Genomic DNA, 13,060 nt, shown 5'->3' with positions numbered 1-13,060 from the left:
TATTTATTATTTAACATACAAAAACCAAACTATCAAAACAAATATTGATATATATAACTATATAAAAATTCAAAGCTATATTTTCTAATCTAACTTTAAACATAAATATTTTTTAAAAAACAATTATTAAAATTTAACAAAAATTTATATTCTGATACTATCTTATATATATTATTATATATATATTTTTCATAAAGATATAATTTTTATTTAATGCTTTTCGGAAAAAAAACCTCTGTTAAATTTCTACATGCAAGAAAAACTCTTAAAAAATTAAAATGCATCGTATGAAATGACCGTGTATTTCATTCTTAGGAAACACGCGAGGGTAAAAAAATAAACTTATTGAGTACATCATCTAAAAGCACCAAGCTTAATGAAGATGATGTAATTAGCAAATTTTACATTTTAAAACATTAGTACAAAAGATTCAACCATTAATATCTACTTTATGATATATAAAATAACAAAATGCTTTAAATATTAGCAAAACGGCTTTTTTACGAAATTTATTTAATGAACTTTGCTATTAATTTTTCCCAAACCCTGACCCATAAGAATCCTACTACCTTTTGAAACTAAAAATTCAAACTCTTGAGGTGCTTCAAAAATCAAAATAATTGTGCTTCCAAAATTAAATCCTCCCATTTGCTCACCTATTCGTAAAGGATACCCTTTTAAAAGTTTCGAAAATGCAGAATATCTTGTTTCTGTATAAGACCCTTTAGGATTATTCCTTTCTAAAGTATTTGTTCTAAAGTCCTTATCAAAATCGATGCGAATACTGCCAACATTTGTAGCACCCACTGGTATCATACTCATAAATCCGTGACGATATTGTCCAAGAAGCACAACCCTTTCGTTAAGAACAAAAAGATTTGATATCCTTTTAGCAAAATAGGGAGAAACACTAAACAACTCTCCTAATCCCCTTCATAAGAATAAAACACAACATAATTTATTTAATACCTGAAAAATAACGCCTTCTTTCCACAACCCAATTTGCAGGGGAATGGAAACGATGATAATCACCAGGTGCAAGATATATAACAGCAAAATATAGCCTATTTCCTTCTCTTAATCTATCAATGATATTGTGACTAAGTATAATATTATTCTCAATCTTAACATCTACTTTTAATAAGGCTATATTCCCCAATTTAAAGTAAACATATTACCAACATCCAAAGGTAACATATCATTCTCATCATTTTTGTTAATACATGGAACATATGAATATGTAATCCCACTAGTTTTTACAAAACTTTCTTCATGCTCCAAAGCTCCCGTAGAATTATTATCAAAAGCAATTTCATCACAAGATATAGGCGAAGAATTACCAATTAAAGCATCCAAAGAATACGATAAGCCTTTAACTTGTTCAATTCTTCGTCCCTCCACCAAACCAAAATGAAGCACTTTCCCGTCAGCCGGTGACACTACCAAGGCATCATTATCTATCTTGCGTATTCCAGGCTTCAATTCCCTATAAAAAAATTCAGAAAAATTCTTAATTTTTTTAAGATCTTGTTCTGCCATCTCATAAAGATTACACCCAAAAATCCATGCATAAAACTTATATACAGGCACTCTTAACCAAACAGGAAGAGTTATTTCACTAAATTTTCCCCATATTCTCGAAAAAGCTTTAAGTGGAAGAGACTTTAAAATATAAAACTACCAAATTAGTCCTACTAATATACTAACATACAAATTACCTGCCAAAATCCAGAAACAGAAACCTCGCTCTCTCCAACATTATCCAGAACAGCCTCACCAGAACGTTCTAGCCTACCATACCGTCTTCTTACATCTTTATAATGTACAAACGCAATATATGCAATACCAACACTAAGAGGAATAGAACACCATTCAATTCGAATATGTTTCCAACGTTCACGTAAACGAGAAACCCATAAACGCTTCGGAAAATATCCAGACCACATCAAACGTCCTGAAATCATCCTTTCAGATAAGATCCCTAGCCTCCCATTCCTGATTCTTGACCAGGACAAAAAAACAGGCCCTGATGCTACCAAACGCTTACAACAACCATTTGCCAAATAAAACCGCATTTTCAACAAACTACTACTAAATTACTACTCAAATAAATGCAAAAAGAACACAGCCCATGAACTATAAACACAGTCTTTACTCTTTAATACTCAACTTTTAACAATTAAACATATCTTCGTATCAACGTCGAAAATTCAGTATAAGACCTAAACCCTAAACCTATTTATCAAACAAATGATTCAGAAAAGTTGTGAATATGCAGTCACATCAAAAATCGAGACAAGATCAGCAACCAGAACAGTGTTACTTTCAGAATTAAGCAAAAAAGAACTCAGCAAAGAAAATAAATCACTAAAAGCAGGGTATTTGATATACATTTCTTAAAGAAATAGTATTTTTTGCAGATCAGTTTAACAGGTATAAATAAAAAATAACAATTTAAAAACAGGTGCAATCAAACCAGTACTAATGAAATTTAAGTAATTAGGAGAAATGGTACGGGTATCAGTGCTAAATGATTGTCTAAATAGTATTGTTAATGCAGTATGCTATTAGTTATTTAAAAATTCAATCAGTAAGCTTAATAATATTAGGAAAGACGAGGAAAACGACAAGTTCTTGTTCGACCATCGAGTAAAGTTATCATCAAATTCTTAACTGTTATGCAAAAACATGGTATGTTGTATACACATAGTACCAAAGAACACAAGAGGCATGAAAAACAAAATTTTCTGGATATTTTTTTACAAAATTCCAATAACAAAATCAATACTAAAACAATAACTCACATTGCAAATTCTAACTATTAAATTCTACAATGGCCTCCGTATTTGCATACAGTTCGTAGTAGAAAGTATAAACTAATAACTACTGTTTAGGATATATTGGTGAATTTGAAGAAATCGACGATCATCGTAACGGCAAAATTGTTATTCAGCTAAATGGTCGTCTTAATAAATGTGGTGTTATTTCTCCCAGATTTAATGTTAAACTTAAAGATATTGAATGTTGGGTCACACGTCTATTACCATCAAGACAGTTCGGATATATTGTTTTAACAACTAGCTCAGGTATCATGGACCATGATGAAGCTCGAAGAAAACACGTAGCAGGAAAAATTATTGGATATTTTTACTAACAGCATATCTTTTCAAATTCAAAACTTTAATGTTATATATAAAAAATAATTTATGTATTTTAGTTTTAATAAAAAACATTTTTTAACTGTGCGATCAAACTTAAAACATAATGCAATTCTAAAATATAGGTTTCAAAAAAAAATAAAATTTTTGGTATTATTAGTGCCTTGTTCCCCTTCAGAAATGTCTACACTTGCACATCAACTACAAACAATTCATCAAAATCATTTAGAATCATTAGATAAAAAGAAAAAGGTCATATCTCTTCTTTTTGATCCATCAGAAGCAGCTGATCAGGATCTGGATTCAATTTTTGCACTTGCAAGTAATGGCTTTCTAGAGTTATTAAAGATAGAACCTAAATTTGAACGATTTTCAAAAACACTTTTCTCAGAAAAATCCAAATATATAGATCGTTTTGAACAAGTATAAATCCATACATATTTTATTATTAGTATTAATTAAAATAGACGAAATCAGAAAACGACTCTCTTGATAAATGTATTGATACATTTCTATCTCTTTTAGCTCCATATTTTTTATTACGACCTTCTATAAAAGTACTAGAATGGTTAATACGTAAATTCAAGTACATTATTTCACTATTTTTTATGAAAATACTTATATTCACTTAGAATACATAAGAAAAACCAGGACTCTCTTTTACTCTCAATTTTTCCATATCACATGCATCCCTTTTTTATAAAAATTTTATCAATTATAGATATACCTTTACCAACATGGTCATTTCTTATTCCTTTTAAAAATCGAAAAACATGCCCAACTCATTATATAATTGCAAAATCTCTATCAGAAAATGAAATACTTTTTTCAATGTTTATGAACTATGTTCAATGTAAGGTTAAAGAAAAAAGAGATTATCAAACTCTTTTAAAATTTTGGGCTACATGTATTACAGAGGCTATTTATATTATGAAAAAAGAATCAACAAACGAAGAAATTGTTCTCTCTAAAACCCTTCCAAATATTTTTGAAGGACTATTACTACAATCGTCTTCTGAATATCAGGTAACAATACAAATTATCTAGTAAAAATATTTACAGAATAAAGATTGCAAATTATATAATAATAATAGCAATAAGTGCTTATTACTCATTATCTGAAAAATCTTTAATCATTGCATTAACTTTAGTAAGTAAAACATTAGATAAAACTACAACAAATTCAGGACTTATCTGTTTGGCACAACTTGCACAAACAAGAGAAGGATACAAACCATTACCAGACTCTGTATTTAAGTCAATATCAAAACTCAAAGATATTAACGAAAAACTTATTATGATTGGTGAAAAGTATCGGTCGGATAAACTAATTGTTGGATATATTCTTTGTTTAATAGAAAATAAAATAAAAAATAATGATTTTTCTTTATTTGAAGAATTAGAACTATTTCTTTCTAAAGCACGACTCTCGAAAGATGAATTCAAAATAATTATACATACTATATTTCTTCAAATTATCCAATTTAAAAATTTACCAGCTGAGACTAAAAATAAGATTTCTGATATTATCAAAAAATTTAAAGAAGATCCATTATTTAGGTCTATTTTAAAAGATATATCAGAAACATTCAAAAATAATATAGCAGAAATACAAAGTATATTACAAATAACCATAGTAGTAAGTTTTCAATATTTTTTTTAATTAAATTTAAATATTTATTAGGAATTACCACCTACAATTTCAAACGATATTGAAACAAAACAACCAGATTTAATAAAAAAGGAAACAAAAATTATGGAAAAAGAAATGTCTATTTTAATTAATACTGTTCAAAATATTACCCATGATTTATTTTTTATAAATTCTAATCAAATATTTCATAAAGCATTTTCGATAGCATGCAAATACCCTACAGGAATTGATATACTTTTTTCATGTCCCGCTTTACAAACTACGTTCTCTAAACTCTGCTTTTTATCTCAAATATGGGTATCTCAAAATTCAAATAGCAACAACCTAGAAGAAATTGCAATAACTGCCTTGAAACAATATCAAACACTCATATCAAACGAACAAAAAAAAAATATTGATTATCAGTTTTTTATACCGTATCTTTTAATCTCTTTAAATAATAAATCTATAAACATAAGAAAAACTGCATCAAAAATAATTCATCTTCTAGCGAATAAATTAGAAGAACTTCCTTCTACAGACTTTATAATCTATGGTTTTAATGATAATATGTATGGTAATAAGTCTTCTAAACTTAATTGGCTCTCAAATAAAAATGAAAAGAAATTTTTATTAGAAATATTAATACCTAACATGGAAGAATGCATTTTTGATAATAATTATATATATAAAATATTTAATGATCTTTTTGAACCAAATAATAAAAAGGAAGATATCAGGTATTTAATTATTTAAGAAATCTTAATCGTTTAAGCTCTTTTTAGTTTTAAACTTTCTATTTTGAAATTTATATGTTCTCATATTATTTCTTGTCCTTTTGAAGATGTTTGGTTTAAATTGCTCAAAATAATTAATAATTCTACAGAAAAAAATATCCTTAAAACAAAACTTCTTCTTCCAATTCTTAAAGATTACCAAAATTTAAATCTACAAGAAAAAAACAAATCATTAGTTATTAAAGAACTTTTTAAAATTGTCGTAAAAGGTGAAAACGGACCTGGTACAAAACTACTGTTGGAAATTACAAAATCAAATCATATGGAATTTGCTATTGAAGCCTGTCAAAGACTTTCAGAATTATGGAAGTATATTAAACATAATATTATGTTTGAAGTGTGTAAAACGTTTATTGATATTAGTGAAGATAGAAATAAGGCAAGTATTTAAATTTATTTAGATCAAAATTTAATAATCTTAGCCTATATCTTCAATAATTTATAAAACCCTTAATGACTTTGAGATCCCGGTAGAAGTTTTTCTATCCTTATTCTCTAGTTTAAATTTAAAAGACTTGCTTCTATCATTATTAACCAAACAGCAAAAAAATACAGATTCTTCCAACGAAAAAATAGAAAAAGAACTACAATATATTACAATATTTCTAGAACTATTAGAAAAAAATAATCCAGAAACTAAACCTCAATTGATTACACATCTTTTCACATCATTAAATTTTTTAATTACACTAGAAACGAATACCAGAATATCAATGGCATATCCAGAACAGATTATTCTTACATGTCTTCAAAAAATAATAAGTAATATTGTATTGATCTTATTTTTAAAGAATTTTTAGCTCACAAATTATTCTAGTCTCCTAATTTTAATTCTAAAGCAATTCGTATGGACCTTTTAATAAATTGCATATGCTCGTCACCAACTCCTCAAATTCATAATCGCACTTTATTGCTTATTGCAACAATTGCTAAAGCATTCCCAGAATTGATTCTTCATAATATTATGCCAGTTTTCACATTTATGGGGACAAATATTCTTTATCAAGATAATGATTTTTCTACATATATAATTGAACAGGTATATATTTTATATATTCGCAGTTAGTATTAATATAACATTTTAAGACTATTCAAAAAATTATTCCTCCTCTTATTTCTAATAGCAAAAATCTAAATGATGATATAGTAAAAAATTCATCTACAATATTAACAAGTTTTGTAAACGCATTTGCTCATATACCAGATTATCGTAAGTTAAAGTAAGCTATTTTATATTTATATTAAACTGAAAAATTTAATATAATTATAGACTGTTTATTATTCTTATCAAAACTCTAGATCCCAATGAATTTTTATACGCTTTTCTTGTTTTATTTTTAAATATGAAATTTAACTATGAAAAAAAAAAAAAAGATATTGAAATTGAAACTATTACTGATTTTTGCATATCTTTATCTACATCCTTTGAAATAGAAACACAACTATTGGTGAATATTTTATTTTTCTCTTTTTAGATCTAAATATATTAGTCTTTTTGGAAGCTTTTAAATTTTGCAAAATCATTAACTATAGATACTTCAAACATACCAAATAATCAAGTCTTAATAAATACATCAGATTTTGATAACAAAAAATTAAATGATCTACGTTCTCAGCTTATCAAAATTGTCGGAGACATTTTTATTTCAAAGCAATTCAAAATAATTTTTCTAACTATGCATCAAACTATGACAGATGATAGCAACATATTATCAACTATTCATAAAATTATAGAAATATTGATTAAAATGAAAGAAATATATATAGTTTCTAAAAACAAAAGTGATTTATTATTTTCAATTAAACTATTACTTATTTAAGTAGTTCTTCAAAATTCATTACAATATGTGTTAAAAGAAATCCTCGTACTTTTACCAGCAAAAATATTCACTGTTATTATCAAAAAATTATTAATTTCAGAAAATCTTAAAGTAATCAATACCCATTACAATTATTATATAGCTTATTTTTAAATAGCTTCGTTTGAATGCGTGCATTATCCTAAAAAATAAAATTGAAATGGAATCAAAAAATACTAATACAGAATCTACTGCAATAGAACTTCTTCCAAATATCATAAAAAATACATTTAAAAAAGAATTTAAATTAACATGTGTAGGACTTGAATGCGTTAATGTTATAGCTCAAAAATATGGAGAAAATAATTCTACAATTTTTTTTCAAATACTTGATAATATAATTGAAGATGGACTTAAAAACGGAAATAAAGATACTCAAATATTATCTATTATTTGCATAAAAGCTATAAGGTAAGTAATTTAAATATATATAAATTGGCTTAATTTATTTCAGTGTATATTTAGGACCTCGTTTACTTCCAAAACTCCCAAATTTTATTCCTTATATATTGAAAGAAGTTAAAGATTCTAATGATGGTAAAATCATACATATCTTATTATATTATTTAATAATTTCTAGATATATTAGAGATAACCATATACTCTCTTATAGAAGAACTTATTAACTTAATTCCTTCATTTATGTCATCTTATACGAAACTAATACTCGAATCATGCTTCTATAAAAATCCTACAGAAAATAAAGAATTAAATACAATAAGAAATTCCTTAAAGAATACAGTAGCGAAACATTTACCCTTAAAAGTGGTATTTTTATCAATTTCTAAATACTGGGAACATATTATTTCTTTAAACAAAACTGTACATTTTTCTTAAATATATTATTTATTAATACTTATTAGACTATTGTATTTCAACTTGATTTATTAGAAACAACTCTTAAAAATTCTAAAAAGGAAGACATAGAAAAAAATTCACTGCAATTATTTAATTTTTTTCTTACAATATTTAATATAAAAGAAGAGAGTAAATTAAATATAGAGGCAATTTCTTTTATTATTAATATTAAAAATAAAAGCTTATTATTATTAGATTATAATGTCGATAGAAGAAAAAACAATTGAAATATTTCTTCAAATGATCATGAAATTAAACGACACAACCTTTCGGCCGTTATTTCTTAATTTCCGTCAATGGGCATTCTACGATTTATACTACGAAAAAACAAAAATCGATCCTAGGCCCCGATTACTAACTTTTTATAAATTTTTTGGGATATTTTTAGAAAAATTTAAGGTAATAATAAATTGCAACGATCATAATTCTTATTCAAAATAGTCAATCGTAACAAATTATTTCTCTCATGTCTTAGATGATACTATCGAATTACTTCAAAAAGAAAAAGATGATACCTTTTGTTTAAAATCAGATCTATGGGAAGCAATTATAAATTCAATTCATCAAAATCTTTTGTATGATACTGAGGGTAATATTTATATTACATTATATAAAATTTTAATATAATTAGAATTTTGGCAAAATTCTACACGATTTTCAAAAATGGCACCAGTACTTATATCTCATTTATCATTTACACCTCGATATAAAGTAGACAAATACTTAATACCCTCTATAGCACAATTAGCAGCAATCACAGTTTCAGATGAGCATTATAAGACAATTAATACATTAGTCCTTACTCATATGAATTCTGATAACGCATCAGTACGTCTTGCAGCTTTGGAAACCCAAAAAGAACTTTATACTCGAGTTAAAGAAGAATGGCTTGTAACATTGCCACAAACTATACCATTTATTTTAGAAGCTATGGAAGATCAAAATGAAAAAATTGAATATTCTGCACAAAAACTAATTGTAACTATAGAGTCATATCTTGGTGAATCTCTTCAGCGATTTCTTACATAATTTTTCTCTATAAATTATTAAAAAATATTTAAACATGATTTTATTTATTACTAACGTTTATTAATTCAATATTTATCAAAAATATCAATTAAACAAATTTAATAATTACTCATTAAATTTATGGAAAAAACAATTCAACATATAATATATTCATTAAAACAGTTCTGTGAATTGTATTTATGGAAATACAACTATATACATCAAAACATAATTATTTATCCTATTTTAAGCTATAGGTAGCTATAATGCTATAAATATAATTGTTATATAGAGAAGTTCTATAAAAAATCATTATACATAACAAGTGGTAAATTCATTTTTATATAGGCGATAATGCAAATTAAGTAGAAGATTTCATTTTTGCAGAGTGTTGTTTTCTCATGTTTCTAGATTTTAAAAAAACATATTCCATAACACGAAGGTTTTCTTTAAGGTCTTCTAATTCCAGTATTTTAGATACAATGTCTTTAACTTTAAGTTTTGAAGGCTCCCATGGTTTTAAAGCTTCTTGAGCTTTTATGTTTTCATTAAGCCAATTTTCAACATTATCAACATTTGTCTTGTAAACCTCAAGAGTTTCAGGCTTAAATCCAACCTCCAAAACCTTATGTCGTAATCTCTGGTTAGGATTAATATTACCGCTTTTCAAAATGTTTTCAAAAGATGAATTTGCGTTATCGTCATTAGACTCATCATTAAACTCTTCTACTTTCTCAATAGGAAGGTTTCCCAAATAATGTCTAAAACCATCTATTCGCCTTCTTAGTTCTGAAATTCTATCAGATCGTTCACGAGCATCAATCTTTCTTTCTGAAATAGGTTCTTCTAAAACTCTAACTAGTTAGCAAGAACAACAAACATACATGAATATACTGAATAGTTTTCTTATATTCGAAAAATTCATCTAACGTCGATATATCTCCATTCTTTCTAAGCCATTCGCTTACATTTTCAACAACATTTGACAGTTCCTCACGCTGTTCTTTAGTGCTAACAGCTATAAAATCATCGGTTTCAAGAGACTCTTGAACATTATAAATGTAAGCTTCAAGAGTATTTCTTGCTTCATCACGTGCCGCTCTCCTTTTATCTATTTCATTCAAATCAAGTAACCTTAATGAAGTTAAAAAAATAAAGCTTCATAAAATTATTTACATATTTCTTGAATTTAACTTAAAATCTTTGTTTCGAGGATTTATATCCACATACAAAATTTGAAAATTTAAAGATCTCGATTTTTTTTCATCATCGTCATCATCATCAGTATTTGAAGTATCGGAAAGATCGTCTTGATTAAGGATATTCTCACTCTATCTTTGAATCAACATATATCAATAGGAAAAAAAATGAAACTTTACCTCCAGCCGTTCATTATATCTTCTATTAAACAATTCATGAAGATCTATATCATTTCAATTTTCTTCTAAAGAAATAAATTGAAATACTTTTCATTTCATGATCCGTTTTACATTTTAGTAATGCGTTAGTCACCACAATCAAACCTGATGTATCCAACTTAAAAGTAACCGTTGTTAAAAAGTCAGAACATCCATGCTCATCTTTTAAAGAATTATAAGATTCATTAAATCCGCTCAATTTAAGAGTAGCAAATTTTACACCAGGAAGACGGTGACCTGTAACATAAGAAAAATCAACGTAAAAATCATCTTTATGAGGAAAGTCTATGGCATTTTCGCGTTCTAATCTTGTCCCTTTCATAAACAAAGAATGAGTAATACTAGTAGAAGCTATATAATATTAAATCTTTTATTATAAATATCCATAAAACTTACTATCAGAAAGATTCCTCAAATAAGTCATAAAAATAGAATTCAAAGTAATATCTATTGATTTAATATTTTTCACACGAAATTGTCCTGATAACCCAGCTCCTCGAAAAACAGCACCTTAATTGAAATAAAGAATAAATATAAGAAATTAATTAACCTACCCATTACAGCAGACTCATCAGCATTTACACTCCTCGAAACTTTTTCAGATCCAACCATAGTTTCTATTTGTTTTTGAACAAAAGGAACCCTCGCACCACCACCAGCTAGTATAACAGAGGCTAAACGTCTAATGACTATAGGCGTCATTGAAACAGCAGTAGTAATAGGCTTTTTTATTTGTTCCGAAAACTCCTCCATTAATTTCTCAAAAATTTCTCGAGTAACTTTAATATTATAATCAATATCTTCACAAAGGTTTTCAATCTTAAATAAATAAGACACATAAAAAAACAAACTCTTTTGCAATACCATTACATGTGCTTCTGAATTTGCACTAAGAATATGTTTTATCCGAGATGCTTCCTGAAATAATTTTGAAATTGACTTAGAATTTGATTCTACAAGAGCTTTTATTTTTGATCCTTTTAACTTCTCAAGCTCATTTAACAAATAATCCACAAGTTTCCATGTAATAGTATCACCTCCAAAATTCCGATCATATCCAACACCCATAACCTCCACAGCAGTGACTGTTTTGTTGTTAGGATGAACCTTTGTTCTAAAAGAAACAAACGTAGCTGTCGTACTACCTGCTCCCATATTATAAAAAACATGATATTGAGGTTCTTCATCAAATAAACGTGTTGTAGCATAATTGATTGCAACTATAAATCTTATTAAATACAATACGTTTCGTATAGAAAGTACATACTTGCAAGACCATCATTAACCAAAGAAATAACATTTAAACCAGCTATTTCAGCAGAATCTAACAAAACATATCTCTCAGTGTCTGTAAAATACGATGGCACAGTTAAAACAACATCCTTTATCTCTTCGCCAACAATATCTTCAGCCATCATTTTATAATTTTCAAGAACCATTGCAATAAGCTCTTCAATGCTATAAGTTCGATTACTTTGCACAAACAAAACACCTGATCCATCTACATCTGGAACTAACTTGACCTTTCTATCTTCCATATATTTTTTTACTTCTTCTGAAGTATATGACTTCCCAATCAAAGATTTGAGTGAAGGAAAAACAGATGAAGGATTTCTGAATGCCTAAAATAACATTATCAATAATTCCAAATAAATCTTAAAAAACACACAAAATCAACAGCACGTGCACCATAAAGACGCTCATCACCATCAAAACCCACAACACTTCGCTCCTTTCGCTTAGAATCTTTTGTTAAAACAATTTCTATCGGAACCCCATGCTTAACGAACGCTGCTTTAACCCATTCATGTCCATAATCAATTGCTAATACTGTAGCCTCAACGCTTAATTTTTCATAATTCAAAACAAACAAAAAAATAAACAAAAAAACTACACGGAAAGAGCAGAAAAAATTCACAATTATCATTTCCTTTATTATAAAAATAATTTTTTAATGAATTTTTTAATGAATTCTACTCCAAAATATTTTAAAAAAAGATTACGATTGTCCAAACATTGTCTCGACAAATGCCAAAAGTTAAAATCAGTTTTCGAAAACTTTCAAAAAATAACTCAGGAAAATATAATAGTAATAAAAACAATATATATATAGAATTAATTAATCCTGTATTTTCTAATTTTTTCCTGCTATTTTTAAAATATATTCAATGATTTTTGCAACATAAAAAATCTAATAATTTTTAATCAACAAAAAAAATATTGAAACATATATGAGTAAAAATATACCTTCCAATAAAGCAAAAAAACACATTATCTCTAGAAAGTCACTCATCAGATAAGAATTGTAGGGAAAAACAAGTTTTACCAA

At 26.9% G+C, this 13,060-nt stretch overlaps 4 protein-coding genes across 4 annotated transcripts; 2 read left to right on the top strand and 2 right to left on the bottom strand.

The window, feature by feature from the left end:
- Positions 1-513: 513 nt before the first annotated feature.
- On the bottom strand, positions 514-2,075 carry T551_00982 (phosphatidylserine decarboxylase; the record flags this gene model as incomplete). Its single annotated transcript, XM_018373245.1, has 4 exons — positions 514-923; positions 970-1,134; positions 1,179-1,677; positions 1,719-2,075. 4 exons carry the CDS (start codon positions 2,073-2,075, stop codon positions 514-516), a joined length of 1,431 nt encoding a protein of 476 aa, XP_018230413.1.
- A 433-nt stretch (positions 2,076-2,508) lies between these two features.
- T551_00981 (40S ribosomal protein S22) lies at positions 2,509-3,154 on the top strand (the record flags this gene model as incomplete). The annotated part of the gene is made up of 3 exons (XM_018373244.1): positions 2,509-2,559; positions 2,610-2,691; positions 2,895-3,154. The coding sequence occupies 3 exons, from the start codon at positions 2,509-2,511 to the stop codon at positions 3,152-3,154; spliced, it is 393 nt and encodes a 130-aa protein (XP_018230412.1).
- A 184-nt stretch (positions 3,155-3,338) lies between these two features.
- T551_00980 (snoRNA-binding rRNA-processing protein UTP10) lies at positions 3,339-9,334 on the top strand (the record flags this gene model as incomplete). Its single annotated transcript, XM_018373243.1, has 20 exons — positions 3,339-3,581; positions 3,626-3,744; positions 3,791-4,184; positions 4,228-4,797; positions 4,843-5,531; positions 5,577-5,925; positions 5,957-5,971; positions 6,011-6,358; positions 6,406-6,627; positions 6,675-6,808; positions 6,859-7,036; positions 7,079-7,370; positions 7,413-7,519; positions 7,566-7,858; positions 7,902-7,984; positions 8,028-8,269; positions 8,311-8,434; positions 8,517-8,704; positions 8,747-8,894; positions 8,937-9,334. 20 exons carry the CDS (start codon positions 3,339-3,341, stop codon positions 9,332-9,334), a joined length of 5,136 nt encoding a protein of 1,711 aa, XP_018230411.1.
- A 340-nt stretch (positions 9,335-9,674) lies between these two features.
- Positions 9,675-12,658, bottom strand: T551_00979 (Hsp70 family chaperone LHS1; the record flags this gene model as incomplete). Its single annotated transcript, XM_018373242.1, has 10 exons — positions 9,675-10,167; positions 10,208-10,447; positions 10,490-10,644; positions 10,693-10,736; positions 10,780-11,082; positions 11,128-11,241; positions 11,286-11,550; positions 11,596-11,951; positions 11,999-12,353; positions 12,401-12,658. The coding sequence occupies 10 exons, from the start codon at positions 12,656-12,658 to the stop codon at positions 9,675-9,677; spliced, it is 2,583 nt and encodes an 860-aa protein (XP_018230410.1).
- Positions 12,659-13,060: the final 402 nt, after the last annotated feature.

This window comes from Pneumocystis jirovecii, assembly GCF_001477535.1.
Source record: "Pneumocystis jirovecii RU7 chromosome Unknown supercont1.4, whole genome shotgun sequence".
In the NCBI taxonomy this organism is placed as follows: Eukaryota; Fungi; Ascomycota; class Pneumocystomycetes; order Pneumocystales; family Pneumocystaceae; genus Pneumocystis; species Pneumocystis jirovecii.
This window is presented reverse-complemented; position numbering and strand designations above follow the sequence as displayed.